The 19,172-nt window shown below is 39.1% G+C and overlaps 1 protein-coding gene across 1 annotated transcript in view; it reads left to right on the plus strand.

Annotated features, from left to right (window-relative positions):
• Prep (prolyl endopeptidase) overlaps positions 1-19,172 on the plus strand; it is a 110,712-nt gene that overhangs the window by 11,397 nt on the left and 80,143 nt on the right. Inside the window, exons 3-5 of the mRNA XM_047557994.1 lie at positions 11,773-11,906; positions 13,046-13,176; positions 15,399-15,608. Coding sequence (XP_047413950.1) covers positions 11,773-11,906; positions 13,046-13,176; positions 15,399-15,608 — 475 coding nt within the window. The remainder of the gene's footprint in view (positions 1-11,772; positions 11,907-13,045; positions 13,177-15,398; positions 15,609-19,172) is intronic.

Below are 19,172 nucleotides of genomic sequence, written 5' to 3' on the forward strand. Positions count from 1 at the left end.
TTGTCCCAAGATCCAGATAGAAGCAATGTCTTCATAACCTCCGTCTCTATTTTACACTACCTTATTTTGGCTTCATCCTCTTAACTGAATATTCCAGGAATTTACTGAGTAATTGAAGGAGATCTGTAGAGAAAGGAGATATTCACACCTTTCAAGGAATAGCCATCTTACTTATAATTAACTGTCAAGTCAGAATTTCACTGAAACTGTCCTGGGGCTTGGGAACACTAGTTAACCAGATGTAGACTATCAGCTGCTTATATCTGATGAATAATTTTTTCCTGCCTGAGTATTTCCCTGCACAAAATGAGGATAATGACAGCTCTATTTCCTTTGTGGATCCTGAGAGAACTCTAACAGGAGCCAACAACAGTAACAACAAAAGTTTTGTGTATAGTCATTCCTTCTAAAACAATAGGATAAAAATTCAATATGTTTCAGAGAGGATGAAAGAAAGATACACTATAGATCTTTTTAGGACATTATGTGCTCTCCTTTCCAATGGACTGAGCGGTTAAAGACACCCATTACACCTGCCGGGAAGGGACTCTAGAAGCAGTCTTGCAGGGTAGGAAACCTAGAAATGCCCTCCTTTCTTACCTTATACCAGCACTGTTTCCTTAGTAGGAAAGACCTAAATCTTAAAGGACTTCTGATCATCTCAGCCTATTTGAACATCCTAGCATTTCAATATCCTAGATATTTTATAATGTCATAGAGGTCAGTAGAGAATAGAGTTTAGGGAGATAAACCTGCCTTCCATGGCGCCCTTCCTTCTGAAATCAGGGTTTTGGTTTTTGCTTGCTTTTGTGTTTGTTCTTTAAGTTTAACCCTGGAAGTCTATAGCAGGAGTTTGTGCTCATTTCTGGTTTTCTGGACCAGGTTCACCTAGATTAAGTGCTGTGCCTAGCATGGGTGCAGAGCCTTCCTCTGAAAGAATAAAATATGGACCCTTGTGAGCAGGGTTTCCTCTGTCGTTGCCTCTCCCGTTCAGGCCACGGCTTTGTCAGACTGAAGAAGAACAAGTGGAATAGAAGCTCGCTCCTGAAACTTTGAGTATCGTGAAGACTAGTTAAATGTTTCTAAGCCAAAAGATAGCCATTAAGGCTGAATATTGGAGCTGAAGGATATTAGGAATTACAGGTATAAAAAACTAGTTTTGGTTTACCATATTCTTTGAAGACCTCAGACTAGGAATATCCTCTTTGTGGATCATTCCTTCATCCTGTGATGTCCAGTTCTTCTGCATGGAAGATGGAATATCTGCCCTTTGGGACCAGAAGTCAGAAGACACACCTTGGTCTTCTGTTTTCTTCTGTGCCAGGAAGGTACCTAATCAGGATTCACTTTCCTCGCTGATGAGTAAAATCTTATACATTCATTTAGCTGCAAGGTATAGTGACACCCAAGTGAGAATGTTTGTAAAAGCCCATTTCACCTGCCAGTGAAGAGGGTGCTGTTTGGCACTGCTACTTAAACCCTTTGGAATGCAAATGATCTGATTCTGCTCCCCCAGTTGCTTAGTGGGAATGTTGAACTTCAAAGACTTATCTCTTTATTTCATTCACAAAACCCAACCTAATTTTCCTTCAGCATTCTAGCTTTTTCACAAAAAAATAAAAAAGATGCATTCTTGGCATTGACTTTGAATGAAGTGGAGACTTGAAGTATGGTTTCATTGTTCCAGAGTGTGGTGATTAAACTAGGCAAAGATCACCTTAAAGCAATCTGATAGGATCTCTTTTAATTAGTACTTTGCGAATCCCACCCACAAAGCTAACCTGAGAAACACCCACCCATTCATTAATGTTTCATGTAAGGACCTGGACTGAGAATTGCTACTGTCTGTCATCTCTTCTTCAGTACAGACAGGAAATGCTTTAAGCAAATGTACTACCACATATTATCTCAACTTCAAAACTTCTTGTGTCTCAAATGTCTTATTACTTCCCATGGGAATATTTACCCTCATTACAGTCTGTAAACATACTTCCCATAAGTCCACACTTGAAGTATATACTTAGGGTACAAATTCCTTTTAATTTCTGGCTGGGATAATTGTCAAAGGTATGAGGAAGTTGCTGATACCAGACCACTCCTTTCTTCTGTTACTGTCCCTTTTCTTTTTCTACCTCCTTTCTCTTGCTTTCTCTTAACAGTGTTTTCAATGCAAGCAGAAGAGACTAGTTTTGGCCAAGTTAGGGAAATAGGGGATTTATGGCAAGGATATGAGGGCAGTTCCAGGGATGGACTGAGGGTCAGGCTTGATAGGCAGCAACTAAATACTAGGGCAGGAATTCCCACTCTTCATCCAACACTGCTAATGGCATTGATGATTTTCATTGATTCAACCCACTGTCCCCTGTTCAAGTGACTGCATCCCCAGAGAGGACGTCTTGATTGGCCAAGCTCTGGATATACAAGTCCCTCCATATGGTAACAGTCAGAGGAAGCTTTTGTAGAAGCTCCTGTAATGGCAGGAAAGCAGCCTGTCCCACTTAGAAGGGAGGGAGAGTGGCCTCATTCTCTCTTTATATTTGCTCCATCCCTTCTTTTTCCCTTCCTCCCCTCTGTCCTCAGTTTATCCTTTATGTTCTGTGCCAAGCAAGTATTAGGTTAAATGACATGGGTACATCATTATAAGACAGACAGATGTGGTATATGCCAGTGTAGAATTTATGCTAGTCTGGGAGGACCAGAGGGTACAGATGACCAAGCCAGAGGTCAGTGCCCAGAGGAGGCTGGGTTGCATCTTAACTAGAGGCTAGGAGTCTAGCCCCATTTATTTACTGTTAGGGGAAGCTCCATTATAGAAGATCAGACCCTAAACCACTGATGAAATGCTTGAAGTACTTACCATTAATATTTTCCCTGTAGGCAGTTACTCAGCTTTGGTATCAGCGATGTGTTTTTTTGGTAAGGAATGCTGACGTCCCATACAATATCTTGGGGCTAGTGGTATAGTTCAGTGGGAGAGCACTTGCCTCGCAGGTGTGAGGCCCTTGTTTCCATCCCCAGTAGTGTAAAACAAACAAAGAGAATAGATAAAAGACAGACATCATTATCTTTGGGGGAAACAATTTATAACTAAAGAACTAAGATAACTCTGACTTCTTTGAACCAACTTTATATTTTTTAGTTGCCTCAAATCCATTTACTGTACCATTCTGCCATGTCTAGTGGGGAAAAGTGCACACTCATAAAAAAAAAAAAAAAATCATCTGGGTGCCCAAGTTCCGCTTCTGGAGCTTCTCATTCAGTAGAGATCTAGATTCCCATCCCTAGGTAGTTCTTTAGAAGTAGAAAGACAGGTTTGAATTCTAGCTCCACAGTTTTACTGGATCTGAGGCCATGTTTTTAGCCTCTCTAAGCTTCAATTTTCTGACCTATAATTTGGAGAAAACCACCTCACATAGTTGTGGTGAAAACTAAGTAAGTGTTTTTGAACCATTCTGCAAAGCACGAAAGTGCTTAATAAATATTCACCATTGCACTTAGCACTGAACATTAAGTAGCATGGAAATTATCTGCTTCTTGAACCATTGAAAGACCTCATCTTAAGAGCAATCCACGACAAGTTCTTTTATTAATCCTTGGGGTCTTTACCCCACTTTATTCTTGTTTATTGTTCTGTTCACATTTTCTTTTTGGATCACTTTTAATCATTTGTATTTCTTAGAAAATCATCCATCTAGTTGAGGTTTTAAAGTTAATGGCAGGGGTTATGTGTGACATTATTCTGTAATGACTTTACTCTCCCTGTCTGTGGTTACATTTCTTTGTCATTCCTAATTTTGAGTATCTATAACTTCTCTCCCCTTTCTGTGATTAGTTTAACCAGACCTTTGGCATGTCTATCTATCAACCTTACTTTTAAAGAAGCAGCTCTAGGATTTAAAAGTCATACTTTTTAAATTTTCTAGTTCATTAACTTTTTTTTTATTCTAAAAACTTTTTGATTTGATTGTTTAGTTTAATTTCACTTTTCTCATCTAATGATAAATCCCTTTGGAATAAGTGCAGATAACTTATTCCAGTCCCAGGTAGGTAGCCTGTGGTCAAGCTTCTCTTAGTTCCTCCTTCTCCCACCCTGCTCCTGGTCATCCAACCTCAGATTGCTCAGCAAACCCAGGGCCCCTGGGAGGGCTGCTCTAGCCAGGACCGTTGATGAGCAGCACCTTAAGCCCAGCTCAGTCTGGCTCCTGTGAGAAAAGGAGCTGTGTGGCTCACAGGATTAGAGACCGTGGTAAATGCTTTTATGTTCAGTCTGGTCCAGGGTACACATGATATTTCTGGGAACCAGTCTCTCTTTGTCTCTTAGGTCTTCCGCTCATCTTTGATCATTTTGTTTTCAGCCACCTCTCCTATGTGGTAAGGAAAGATGGGTCTTGTCTCTTTAGGTTTCACACGGTCCTTACAGCCCCATCTCTTCTAAGACGAGGTAACTTCTATCTGCCAATATTCAGCTCTACCCCTGGAAAAAAAAAAAAAAAACCTTCTGATTGCTTTGCTAGGATTCACAACTACTTTATTGATGTTGTTCATAGAGGAAAATTGATGGGGGAACACTGCACATAAAAATGAACAGAGTTTACTTATATGAAGAATGTAGAGGGAGTTAGCATAGAAAATAGTGGTATCTGTACCACCTGTGTTTGATGCAGGTGCCAGCTACAGGAACCCAGGATCCTTTCTGAGAGTGCACCGTTGCAGATGATAAGATCTGATGAAGAAAGAAAGTCAACCTCAAATTCTCTGAAAACTCAACTGTCATTTTCTGAACCCATTCTTTTTATTTGAGTACAAAGCACCTCACCTGGGCCAGATGTTCAAGTACAGTGTGTAGGTGGCACATCCAGGCAGGCACACCCAAGTTTCTCAGGCCTCTTCCTCTGCATTCCCAAGTTAAATGCTGTGGGACTAGAACAGGTGGACTTCTCTGATGTGTGTGGAAGTCATGCTAAGGAGCCTTTAGATAGCCATAGCTTTGTCCTGCGAGGATGTCTGGGGCCCAGGGCCTGGGACAGAGGCGCTCTGATTGGTCAACAAAGGTCAGACACCTCTCAGGTATCAGAAAGAAACATTTTTCTTTTGGCCACATCCCATGAACTTCAATGTATAATAGTCTTTGTTTTTCCTATTTTCCAATAAGTATTCTTATTTTCCTTTGGACTCTTTCAGTGATAACAAGGATTAATCAAGAAAGGATGTATCAGTGTTTACTTTCTTCATGGTCCCTATTTAATTAGGTTTGGATTTGAGGTGCGAATAGTCACTTTCCTCACCAGATTTCTGTTCAGTAGGGTCTCTGAGCTACAAGGGGTTAAAATTTTAACTTTGAATGGGATTCCAGGTTACAGCTAGTATTGAAAACAAAGCTTTATCCTGAGGTCTGGATGAGGGTTTCTGTTTCCATTTTCCTTGGTTGATAATAAGTAACCCCAGGGAGGGAACAATGAGAATGGGCAGAGAAGGTGGAAAGAAACTTCACTGGCCTTCTAGAAGGCCTATTGACCATGTGTAGCTTAGCTCCCTGTTGAGTTCTCCTTACCTGAGAATAGATGGTCCTACAAAGAGATGGGCCCAGCCTGTCCTTGTAATGTTAAAGGACAAGCTGAAAGAATCTGGGCTCTCATGGATTAAACTGGTATTTCTCTTCCTCGGGAATGAGTAGGGGGTTTGTGGATTAGGAAGAGAAAGGCATTTCATTTAGTTGTGGCTCATGGCAATGAGGTCACAACCGTCCTGAACAAACTCTTATTCTTGGGGTTTAAGGTTTCTTCTGATTTTTGTTCATGTTCAGTGAGTACTGGAAAGGAGAACACTTTTTTTTTCTCTTTTTTGGTACAGATTCCTCATATTACTCTTGGAAAGTACATTTTCCTGGTCCTCTGTAGTCACAATTTCTAGATATGTTTCCTGGAAAGCAGTAGCATCTCTTTCTCTGTTTGGCACGACCAACTTCCAGTCCTCTCGATGACTCCTGTCCTCCTGGGCCTGCATCCCTCAGCCTTGGGCGAGCTTGGCCACCTCTTGCTGTAGGGGGATCCATGCCCATGGAGAGTCACTTCCGAATTCTGCCAGTGAAGGGGGTTCAAGGGTGCTGCCCCTGGCCTTCTGGACCTTGACCCTTCACCTAGGCTGGGGTTGTGGTTTCCTGCCAGGTCTTGCTGGGACACCAGCTGCTTTCTCCAGAGCCCATGATTCTTTAACCAGGTCCTCTAGGTGTCACTGTAATCCCTGGATGTCTGCAGGGGATCAATTCCAGGACCACTCCTGGATACCAAAAGCCCCAGCGCTCAAGTTCCTTATATGACGTGATGTAGTATTTGCATATAACCTACTTATATTCTCCTGTATACTTTAAGTCATCTCTAGGTTGATTATATACCTAATACAATGCTGCATAAGTAGTTATTATACTGTCCTGTTTAGGGAATAATGACAAGGGGAAAAGTTCATACATGTTTAGTAAGGAAATCATTTTTTCCCCAAATATTTTTGATTCACAGTTGGTCAAATCCAAGTGTCAAATGCAGAGTATGTCAAATGCAACTGTATATGTAGCAGAAACCCCTCAAAATTCACGGGGTGTAGATTACACGCCATGCCTGGTTCTTGTTGGTAGTTGGAAAGGGGAGGTTGACAATTGTAGAGCAAGTCTCCCATGGAAGTCCCTCTTGGTCACTTGATCGCCTGCAGACCACACCACCCCCTGCCACCTCACCCCCTCCTGGAGGTGGTTTCCCCTGCCTCTGTTCTCTTGTAGCATTTATCTTTATCCCTAATTCGTCCTGTTAATCACCATGTTGCACATCACATTGTTTTGTATCAATATTTAGTTACTGAGTCACTGTGAGCATGTTTATTCATTTATGTAAGAATTATAAAAGGATGGGATTGTTTTGTTTTTTTCGTGAACTGTATTTGTGTGTGTGTGTATGCCTTCCTGGGTATTGAACCCAGGACCTTGGGCATATGAGGCCAATGCTTTACTATACCACCGGTTTGTGTTTTTTTATTTATACTTCTGCTTAGAAAGGCAGTTAGAATGTATGTATTTAGATGTGGAGCAATCTGTAAATGAGCCTACATTGATCTGTAGTCCCTAATTGTGTATACATATGTGTGTACATACATGTGTTCAGTAAACAGGAAAAATTGTGTATGTTTCTATACAGTGTGCAACATGTTGTTTTGCCCCATGTATGCATTGTGGAATGGCTAAATCAAGATATTTGACATATGCTGTACTTCACGTGCTTATCATTTTTGTGGTGAGAACACTTAAACACTTTCAAGCATACCTAGTGTATTGCCATTAACTGTAGTCACCATAATGTACAGTACATGGCTTGACTCCTATATAACTGAAATTTTGTGTTCTTTGACCAACATCTCTCTAGTAACTCCATTCCAGACTCTGGTAACTACCATTTTACTCTTTTTATGATCTTAACCCTTCTAGATTCCATCTGTAAGTGAAATCATGAGGTATTTGTCATTCTGTACCTGGCTTATCTCATCGGACTTGAGTCTTTTGTGTGTTAAAGTGCAGTCCTTGGGGGGACAACTTGAAAACACTCTTTTTAAAGGCAGGAGGGGTAAAGAGATCTCCAGCTCCCAGACTCAACCACCGTTTGTCAGGAAGCTTGCTTCTCCCGTCTTACTTTAAATTGTAATAGGCACACTTAACATGAGTTCTACCTTTGTAACAAATTTTTATGTGCACAATACAGTATTAACTATACGCATGATGCTGTACAGCAGATTTCTAGAATTCAAAACTTGTTTTTAAATTATTTTTAATTTGTTTTTCTTTATGGAGTACATTATGGCTATTCATTACATGTATACAATGTGATCATCACGTCAGGGATGATAATCATTTCCAGCTCTTCAACCATTGCTCATGAGCTGGCAATTTTGTGCTCTTCTAGTCATTGTGAAATATAGGTTGTTTTGCCCCAAAATAGGAAGAACTAAAGGAGAACTGGTTGTGATGCCTTCACTGTTTTTGGTGCCTTTTATTGAGCTTCTTTCCGTTCCCTCTCCACCTTCCCTTTCCCAGTCTCTAGTGACCACCGTTCAGTTCCATTCTTTCATAAGGTTTCCTCAAGCAAGTGAGAAAATATATTTGCCTTTCTGTGCTTGGCTTGTTTCACTTAACAAAGTGACCTCCAATTCCATCCATGTTCCACCCAAATGACAGGATTTCATTTTTTTTATGACTAAATAGGATTCCACTGAAGATTATGTGTTGATTCTATATTTTGACTATTGCGAATAGTGCTTCAATAAACATGGACATGCCAATCTCTCTCTTTTTTTTTAAATTTTTTGGTATGATTTCATCCCTTTTGAATACACACCCAGTAGTGGAATAGCTAGATCATATGGTAGTTCTACTTTTAGTTTTTTGAGGCACTTCCATGCTGTTATCCATAATGACTGTATTAATTTTGCTTTGTTTTTAAGCCTTCTAATAGTCAAATCAAATGAGATATGAATAGGATTTCTTAGTTTTGAGTAGCTACTCTTTACGAGGAAAATGTGTTCCAGTTAGTCTTCAGATCTAAAATCTAAAATGATAGTCCCCTTTAGAGGCTCAGTTCCATGTGTCATAAATGAACTTTCATGTGTCCGTTATTGTAGTAAATCCTGGTTGTGACTCTGCATGCTGAAACTCCTTGAAGACCAAAGATTCTGAATTCGTCTCATCCTGCTTCCTTATCACCATGTAATTCTTACAGTATTTTTATTTCTTTTATCCTTATCCCCGTTTTCCCTTTTGCTCAAATTTGTTCTAGTTTTTTAGACCAAGAAGCCATACAGATCGAGAATTAATACATACATAAATGACAAGGTATTTTCTTGGTTAAAGTATTAGAAATATTAGACATTCTATGGAACTCTAAATTTAGCAAAGCCTCTTTACAGAAAATGTACCACCATCTTCGTGAGAAGAATTTGCCCAAGTATGAAGATATGTGTCACAACAGAACCTGAGACTTTGAGGAATTTGATCATTTTTTTGGTTTTGCATCTAAATAGTTGACTTGGAAGAGTATAGACATTAAGTACCACTCTACTTAAAGCAGTAGACAAACATTTGTGGGTGGGAGGTGACAAAATTGGATATATTATTCTTAAATAGTACATGGATGTATTATTATTTAGTAGTGTTATTAAGCCTGGTGTTATGTTTTATGAAAATTTTATATGAGAAAATGCAGTTGATCTACTTTTAGGTGAGTTGGATTCTGTTGTAGTACTTGTGATTATACTGTGATGTCAAAAAAGCAAAATAAAATAGAGAAACTGTTGAAGCACACAATTTTCCAAAGAAAATGGAAAAATGAACTGAATATCTTGTGACCCTGGCACCCACCAAACCTGACTACCATTCAGCATTAGGGTGCTGTCCTCAGGATTCCCCAGAGGAAAGAGGAAGACCAGCCAAGACCTCATCCTGCTAGGTCTCAGTATAGGAACCTACTTAGGGTTCAGCCTACTTACTTACTTAGAATGTTCTGACAAGCCTTTCTAGAAAGTAGCTATCAAAACTGCAAACTAACATGCACTGTGCACATTTTCTGTGTCTATTCCTATTACAGTTGTTTCTACTTTTTTGATCATATAAGTATAGGATCATATCATCTGCAAACAGGATGTTTGAACTTCTTCCTTTCCTATTTTTATACCTTTTATTTCCTTCTCTTGCCTAATTGCTCTGGCTAGAATATTCTAGTGCTATATTGAATAGGAGTAGTGAGACTGGACATTCTTGCCTTGTTCCAGATTATAAAGGAAATACTTTCAGGTTTTCTCCATTTACTATGATGTTAGCTTTGAGTTTGTCATATATGGCCTTTATGATGTTAAGATAAGTTTCTTCTATCCCTACTTTCTTCATATGTACTAGGTTTTAGTTAAATCCACTCAGATGCCCAACTCCCTGACCCGTTCGTCCTGCCCAGCCCAACCCAACCCAGTGCAGCCCAGCCCAGCCCAGCCCAGTGCAGCCCAGCTCAGCCCAATGCAGCCCAGCCCAGCCCAGCCCAGCCCAAATAGGAGGAAATCACAGGAGACCCAGGCTGCCCCTCCCTTCTCTCAGTGGATCTGCTACATCTCCACATTTAGCATCAGTCATTGTTATTGTGACTGGTATACAGCAATTCTAGCCTCAAAGATGTTGCTAACTCACTGCTTGACCTTGACCAGGATCTTTGACACTACATACTTCCATCTCCCTGTCTCTGAAGTAGGCATAGTGTTTTCTTCCACCATAAAATGAGGTCATGCTCTTGGACATGCTTTGTGATCTTCAAACTGCTGCTATACACTGTGGCTTCTCAGGTATATATATCAATTTTCTAACTAAAAGCAAAAGCCATTTTCCTCCTTCACACTCTTTTTAGTGATAGAGAGTGGGGTCAGCAAACTCTTTGTATACAGGGCCACATAGTAAATATTTTAGGCATTGTAGTCCACATAGTAACGGTAGGTCTCTGTTTGTCCCTCTGCCCCCAGCTCTTTAAAAATATTTTAAAAACCCTTAGTTCAAGTACCTTAGGAAAACAGGCCAGGGCAGTTTGCCAAGTCTTTACAATAGACAGGTAAGAATATATGTCTGTAGGACTCCACAATTTTTTTTTCTATTTGATGAAAAAATATGACCTGTAACAATTTTATTTTTCTTGAATTAGTCCTCTAGCAAAAATATTGTTAATCACTATATTTATTATACATTCTTCCATTTTTCAAGTGCATGTTAATGTTATGAACATTAACAAAAGTTGGAATAGCTTCCCAACACAATAGGTTCTCCAGGGGTAGGGGAACCCAAAGCAACTTAAAAGAACATTTTAAATTCAGATGAGCCCTGAGAGCTGGATGATGTGTCCAGAGGTAGACTGGTAATAATACATCTCTTTCTACTGTCTAAATTATTATTCCCTAAAGTTTTTCCATAATGATTTACTTATGTATAGATATCTGATGAAACCTTCTGTTGAATTTAGAACTGACACTGTTATTTCTTACCAAGAGCCAGGCATGAATTATTATGTGGCCAAGTTTTTATAGTATTATAAATATTCTGACTGCTTGGTTGTAAATAGGGTGTGCCTAGATATAACTGATCTTTTTTGAACATCCCCTTTTCCTGCCTTTGCTGCCAAGATCTCCTGACTCTGCAGGCCATCTCTTGCCCTTCTTATAAACCATTGTCCATATTTTTATTCAATGCCACTAGTTTCTATATTTCTTTTTTTAAATATTCTTTAGTCACAAATTTTAGCAAAGTTCTCTAGAGTTGACATGGTGATTGATAGGTCTTGAATAATAAGTCAGAAACAAAATCAGTGAACAGTGTCTGGGTATCTCTCATTTCCTCTTTGACTTCTTTTGGAAGCATCACCTGCCAAACAAGAAGCCTGGAACCTTGGCACCTAAACGTAGGTTCCTAGGGAGCAGAGTATGTTTGTTGAAAGCATAGATTGAGGAGCCGGTGCTGCTACTCCCTGCCTGTATGATATTAGGCAGCTTTTAAACATGCAGAGCCTCAGATTTCTCATCTATAAAGTTAGCCTGATGAAAGAATCTTCTCTAGAATTTTCATGGTTTTAAATGAGTTATTATTTGCTCTGTAAGCATCAGTTGGGTTAGTGCCATGTAAGACATGCTTTTGCTGATACTGATGAATGGATAACATTCCACATGGGAAATCTTACATTTGCCCGGCTTTGTCCACTTCGATCTTCTCCACAGGCCTTCGTGGAGGCCCAGAACAAGATTACTGTGCCGTTTCTTGAGCAGTGTCCCATCAGAGGTTTATACAAAGAGAGAATGACTGAACTCTATGACTATCCCAAGTATAGCTGCCACTTCAAGAAAGGAAAGCGGTATGTGGGATTGCTTTCATTTTGTTTTCTACTTTTCAGTTGAATGCTTTTATAAATTTTAACATACAAGTTCTCAACTTAACAGTGTATACAATAATTTTATTGCGATGGGAATTAATTTCTGTGCTTGAATATGTTGGTTCTTTTAGGTTTGATTCAGATTCTTAAACAATGGTTAAGAAGTGTAAAGTGTAGTGAAGGTATGTCCTGTGAAGACCTAGATTATAGTTCATTGTTTATCTTTGTTGTCCCATGGCTAATAGTAAGATAGGAAGATTCATAAATAGCAATGGAGATTTGTTTGCCTCTTAAATTAATTATCTTTGGCTTATACTCCTTCTTGAGAACATTTTATTATTTGCATTTTTCCTTCCAAGAATGATGAAATGGGCCAGGAAGTGGGGTCTGTGAGTTCAGCCCTCTTGTTCCTCTCTTTCAACACCTACTTAAATATATTCTCATGTTCTTTTTTAAAATCTCTTTGAAGCCACCGTCTTATATTTGCTTTAGGATTTCTTAGGCCCTTCCCCCACTCACACAGAGATCTCTAAAGTAGAGCCTACTTGCCAAACCCTGCCTGCCACCTGTTTTTATGATAAAGTCTAGTTGGAACACAGCCATGCCCATTTATGTATGTATTGACCACAGCTGCTTTCATAATACACCCATAGAGTATTATAGCAACAGACCGTATATCCCACAAAGCCTGAAATATATATAGTTTTGCCCTTCATGAATCAAGTGCACTGGTCCCATACCCTAGCAGGCTATCTCAGGAAGCTAAGTAGAATTTTATTTTAGAAAATCTGCTTCCTGCTTCAATTAAAAGAAAAAGTTACTATTCTATTTGAATATCACTTTTAATTTTAGCAAATCAGTGTTTGTCTCTATATAGCTAATATGCAGAATTACAATAAATTTTTTGCATACTGAGAGCAGTTCAGACAATAAGCTCGAGGTATAGGGAATTGGTGGGACCTTTCACGCTAGGGGCCTCCATGTCTCAGTCATAGGCTATTGAAGTTATACCTTTCTATGTTTAGGGTTTTGTTTTGAGTTTTGCTTTTCACTTATATGTGTTTGGTTTAACTCCACAAGAGAAGATACCCTAGCTAAATAAAGACCATCTCTGTCTCCAGGTATTTTTATTTTTATAATACAGGTTTGCAGAATCAACGAGTATTATATGTGCAAGATTCTTTAGAGGGTGAGGCCAGAGTGTTTCTCGACCCCAACATACTGTCCGACGATGGCACAGTGGCTCTCCGAGGTGAGTGGTACACCAGACCTTTAGGAGGGCCTAAGCTTTACTCACAGCTCTGAAGTTAGTACAGTGGCTTCACCTCTGAAATGCCAGGCAGGGTCTGGACCATATTGTAGAACAGATGCACACACAATATTAGGAAAGCTAACTTTTGAACAGTATATTTAGAACACATGAATAGTCACATTCATCTTTCTCACTCTGGTGGCATGAAGCAGAACTGGAGAATAATTCCCCCTGGACCCAAATTAGCTTCTGGGATCTTAAAGTATTAGTATTATTTCCTATAACATCCCTCAGGCCTATCTGTGATTAGAGAAGCTTACATCCTCTTTTGTAAGAAATTGAGCTGTGTAAAGAATGTTCCAACTATAAAAAGAAACCAGTAAAGAATATTATCAGATCTGTTTCCTTGGGGAAGAGTAATCACAGTTAAAAACCTAGTTAATCGTCAGTATGTTAGAATTAAAAGTAAAAAAAAGTGCAAACAGCCTTGTAGAAATTGGACAGCTTGATGCCTTGTCCCCTGGAGATGCAGGTATCTGTAAGTTGGCTCAGCATTTCCCCTGCAGTTCCATCTGTTCTGTGAATAAAGCAGAGGTACAAGTTTGGCTCTCTAGAATTGAGAACAGTAACTGTGTCATTCAGTGGTCCTCTGTTCCTTCCCCAGAATAGTCTGAGTATGTAAATAATAGATCTTTATTGAATAGGTATTGAAAGACACCAGCACCTTGATAAAAAGTGTTCTGTAAATCTGAGCCTGTAGTTTTAGTGAATTCATTATAGTTCATTATGGTTCTGTTGCCATAATATATTTTGTATAGGAATTGTTTCATTTTCACCAAGGTATGTCTTACAATCTATATATGGTGAAGAAGGACTTTATTATAACATAGGCTTGCCTCTTGCCCTGTCGATGAATTCCAGTGACTTCTTTATGGAATATTTACCACATATAAAGCCCTAATGGGTGAGAAGGTGAATTAGGAATGAGACCTGGCCTTAGTTGATGAGTTTTCTCAGAGTGGTATCACGGAGAAGTGACACTATAAATGAACACATTGAGCCTTTTTTTAATATATGATTTTTTAAACATATATTTTACATCAAAATGTTTTTTTAATTTTTCTTGAAAATTTTCTAATTATATAGAAATAATCCAAACACTACAGTGCTCTGTACAATAAAAGGTGAGTGGGTGAATATCTTTCTTCTGCCCCATTACCTTTTAGACTTTTATTCTGCATTTACATATATAGGAGACTGGATGCTATATAGGACTTACAAGTTATTAAGTAGATTTCATGAAATTTTAAACTAATCTCCTATTAAAATTCCATGTAGAAAAGTAGAAAGCCTCTGATAATAGTTGAGCTTCTTACAGTTTTCAGTCCCCAATAAAGTTTAGCAAACTTCCTAAGAGGACATCTCTGGTGTTGGAGTCTCTAATAGTAAATGTGTATCAAATGCTGTACATACCTCATTATTGTAAAAACCAACATAAAACATGTAAGTATTTGTTCAGAAACATTCCACAGTAATGAGAACATTCTGTCTTCAGGGTCCTAAAAATTGGACATGGCATGATAGTGTTGCTTTTGGTCACTTTGGAAAAGTGTATGCAGTGAGCACTTATTGCAAATCCTCAAGCTTTACTTACCTGGCCTGTGATGTCGGATAGTGTGAACATTAATCCTTGAGTGCCAGTAATACTCTGAAAATGAGGTTGTAAAGAGGGATTTCAAATAGTTTGGCATCCGTCCCATAAATTACTTAATAGCTACAATTTAATTCTATTATGTGGTATGTGTCATAATTCAGTCATTACTCTAAAAGCAGTTTCCTTTTCCCCTTATTCCCTTTAGCGTATAAATAAAATATGCTAGAAGTCTCAGATGAGCTCTGCTTTTAACTGAACTGCCTATTAAATTATAAAAATTTTAAAATGGGAGCAACTTTCTGGGCATGTAATCCCATGCTTCCTTTTACCAGTGAAGAAGCTAAGACCTAGAGAGGTTAGGGACCTTGTCCAAGGTCATAAGGGTGATTCCTATAAGACGTGGGCTGAACCTCAGGGTTGCTCACTATGAACTTCCTATTTATTTTGCTGTCATATTCTGCCTCTGTGTTATGGCAAACAGCTTTGTCAGTCAGCATAGAAAATAGCACACAAGGCTAGGAGTTGTGTTCCAATTTCACCCCTTGATGGCTTCTCCTGTGTCCCATAGGTTATGCCTTCAGTGAAGATGGTGAATATTTTGCCTATGGTTTGAGTGCCAGTGGCTCAGACTGGGTGACGATCAAGTTCATGAAAGTCGATGGTGCCAAAGAACTTCCTGATGTGCTTGAAAGGGTCAAGTTCAGCTGTATGGCCTGGACCCATGATGGGAAGGGAATGTTCTACAACTCATACCCTCAACAGGATGGAAAGAGTGATGGTATGTGAAGACTTCAGTGAAGCACATTTTTCCCCAAAAGGAGGTGTGACTTCCCATAACTGAAAAGGAAGCTGAATGCTACCTCAACATTATTTAGACTATAGCCAGGTTTTCTCAAAGGGTATTCTGTCCGTTGGCTTTGCTTTGTAACACAGCACATCAAAACTTATTCTTAGTTTAGAATAATAGCCTTTTTTTTTTTTTTTTTTTTTCTCTTCTGACCCGTGGGCTGGCCAAGCAGTTCTGGGCTCAGCTGAGAGCTACCATGTCTGTGGCCAGCTTCAAGTCAGTTGGCTGATCTTGGCTTGACTCTCACATGTCTGGGGTGTGGGCTGGGACTACTGGGCTATCTCAGCTTGGATCCGCGTGGTCTCATCTGCTTGTAGATGGGCCCAGGCTTATTCCCGTGGTAACTCAAGAGGATTCCAAGAGGGGAAGCTGGAAGGCACAAACCTTTTGATTCCTAGACTTGATACTTTAATTTCACTGCATTCTGTTGGCCAAAGGGTCATAGGGCCATCCCCTTTTCAAAAGGTGAGGAAATAGGTTCAGAAATTGGGACCATAATGCCCATATGGGTCCTTCATAGATGTGTTATGTCTCCCAAGTGATACTGGAGAAGATGGACGTTTTAACACCACCACCCTATTGGATGACACTGAGTAATTGTAAAACCTTGAGGCTGCAGTAATCTCATCTCTCTGGTCAGCAGTTAGTCACCTGTTGATTGCATTTCAGATAGCATTTGCCTCTTTCCTCCTTCCTGGTCATACTTTCATTGTTTTCTTCTGTTGCACAAAGATCCTGTTGTGTTCCTTCTTTCCTCTTTCCTCTTCACTCCCCAGACAGGGCACATCCCTTGGGTCTTTACTGGTATAAGCCATCAGCATCACCTACCTTATGCTGCCCACATTTCCACATGGGGTGTGGAAGTTTTTTGTTGTCTTTGTTGTTCATGCAGCTGGCTTATATGATCTATTAAAGTGTAGGAGCTTGGGTTCAGGGTCTGCGTAACCTGCTGGAGGGCTCAGTCTGGCAGGACAAAGCATGCTGCTATGGGGTTTCTTCTATACCATGACCCCCTTATCATGATTGCCTTATCTTTGTCATCTTTAGATATGCTTGACTTGTTTTCTGTTTTCCCATCCAGTTGAATTGAGAATGAGGCTACAGTGCTTTTCTTCTCCTCTGGCTCTATTTAGCATTTGCTGCCTTTTGATGAGGGTACAGTAAGACCTTTTCCTTAACTCACCAGTAAACTACAAGAGGAGCTAAGAGTAGGCTTTTTGTTCAAGGATGTTGACTAAAGAAAGACATCTGTGTCCTGTACTGAATTAGCTGACTGTGTTAAGAGTGCTCCAGAGTTGGAAAGTGTTGCTTATTTCCAAGTTCTGGGAGGCAAAAAAATATGAAAAGCATAATTGGCCAAGTTTGTTAAAGTACGATGTTACTAAGTTAACTTCTGAGAAGCATGAAAGTTCTTATTTCTCCTCAGCCTTAAGTGGCAAAAATAATAATGATTAGTAAATGTGATTGGTTTAAGAAAGCCAACATCATCTCCCAGCTGTAATTTTTCTGCTGTCTTCTTGAGGGGGTCTGTGTAGCCTCTGAGACTACAATGGGGGCCTTGTGAATGAAGCTAAGCAATTCATATGGTGCTGGTTGTCATCAAGGTTCCTGGAAAACTATTAATATCTCTAAAGTGTCATAAGTATTTTTTATATATTTTTTCTTTTCATTGCTCTGATAGCTGCTTGTGTTTTATAATGAAAAACACTCTTATAACTGTCCCCAGAATCAACAGTGCTACTTTTAGAGTGATGCCAACTGATATGTGTTTATTTTTCTTATAAACTTGAATTCATAGGAAGATTAGAGGAAGAAACAGATTTCCCCCATACCTCCTGTCCCTACCATGCACACCCTTTCCCATTGTTAGCATTCTCCACCAGAGTAGTACATTTCTTATAACTGCTGAACCCACATTGACACATCATCATCACCCGAAGTCCGTAGTTTACTTTAGGGTGTCCTCTTATTGCTGTACATTCTGTGGGTTTGGACAAATGCATAATGCTGTATATTCAGCATCATAGTATCATAGAGTATTTTCACTGCCATAAAAAGATTCTGCAGTCCACCTATTCTGAATTTACCTCAGTGTATCCATCCACCTGTATGAGGATATTTTGATTGCTTTCAGGCTTTGGCAGTTATGCATAAAGTTGCTCTAAAATTGTGGGTAAGTTTTGTGTAGACACACAATTTGTTCCTTTGGTTAAATATTAAGGAGCACCTTTGCTGCATCTTGTGGTAAGTGTGTGTGTACTTCTGTGAGAAACCTCTAAAACTGTCTAACAAAGTGGCTGCACCATTTTGCATTCCCACGGCAAAGAACGAGAGCTCCTGTAGTTCCGCATCCTCACCAGCATTTGGTATTGTTGATGTCCTGGATTTTGGCTATTCTCATAGGTGTGTAATAGTTCTCTTGTTATAATTTGCATTTCCCTGATGATGTAATGTGTGGAGCATCTTTTCATATGCTTCTTTGCCATCTGTATATCTTCTTTGGTGTGAAGTGTCTGTTAAGGTCTTTGTCCCAGTATTTAATCAAGTTGTTTATTTTCTTATTTTTGAGTCTTAGCAGTTCTTTCTGTATTTTGAACAACAGTTCTGTATCAGACAGGTTTTTTGCAAACATTTTTTTTCCAGACTGTGACTTTTCATTCTTTTGATAATTTCCTTTGCCAAGCATAACTTTTTAATTTTTTAAATTTTTTTCTTTTTTCTTTTATTGGTTTTTTTCTTTTTTTTTTTCTTTTTTTGTGTGTTTTTTTTAGTTTTTTTTAATGTTTTTTGTGTTTTTTTTATAACTTTTTAATTTTAATGAATTCTAGTTTATCAACGATTTAGCTCACGGAGTATGCCTTTGTTGTATCTAAAAAGTTATCACCAAATCCATGGTCATCTTGATTTTCTCCTGTTATCTTTGGGAGTTTTATAGTAGTGTGTTTTACATTTATGTCTGTGAGTTAATTTTTTGTGAAATGTGTAAACTCTTTGTCTAGAGCCTCTCTTTTCTCTCCCTTCCTCCCTCCTCCTCCCCACCTCATGTGATGCCCAGCCATTTCAGCTCCCTTTGTTGAAATGATTGTTCTCTCCATTGTATGTTCTTAGTTCCTTTGTCAGAGATCAGTATTCTGTATTTGTGTGGTCTTTTTCTGGGGTCTCAGTTCTTTTCCATTGATTTGTGTATTTATTCTTTCTACTGATACTACATTATCTTGATGACTGTAGCTTTAAATAGCATTTCTTGAAGTCAGTTTGTATTGGTCCTCCAAACTTTGTTCTTTACCTTTAATAATGTGTTGGCTATTCTGAGTCTTTTTTGCCTGTTCATAAAAACTTTAGAATCCATTTGTCCATATCCACAAAATGCCTTCCTGAGATTTAGTTGGGGTTGTAGTGAATCTATATGTCAAGTTGGGAGGAATTGTCATCTTGACAGTATTGAGTCTTCCTGTTCATAAGTGTGGACTTTCTCTCCATTTACTTATTAGTTCT

The sequence above is a fragment of the Sciurus carolinensis genome, chromosome 7 (assembly GCF_902686445.1).
Source record: "Sciurus carolinensis chromosome 7, mSciCar1.2, whole genome shotgun sequence".
NCBI lineage: Eukaryota > Metazoa > Chordata > Mammalia > Rodentia > Sciuridae > Sciurus > Sciurus carolinensis.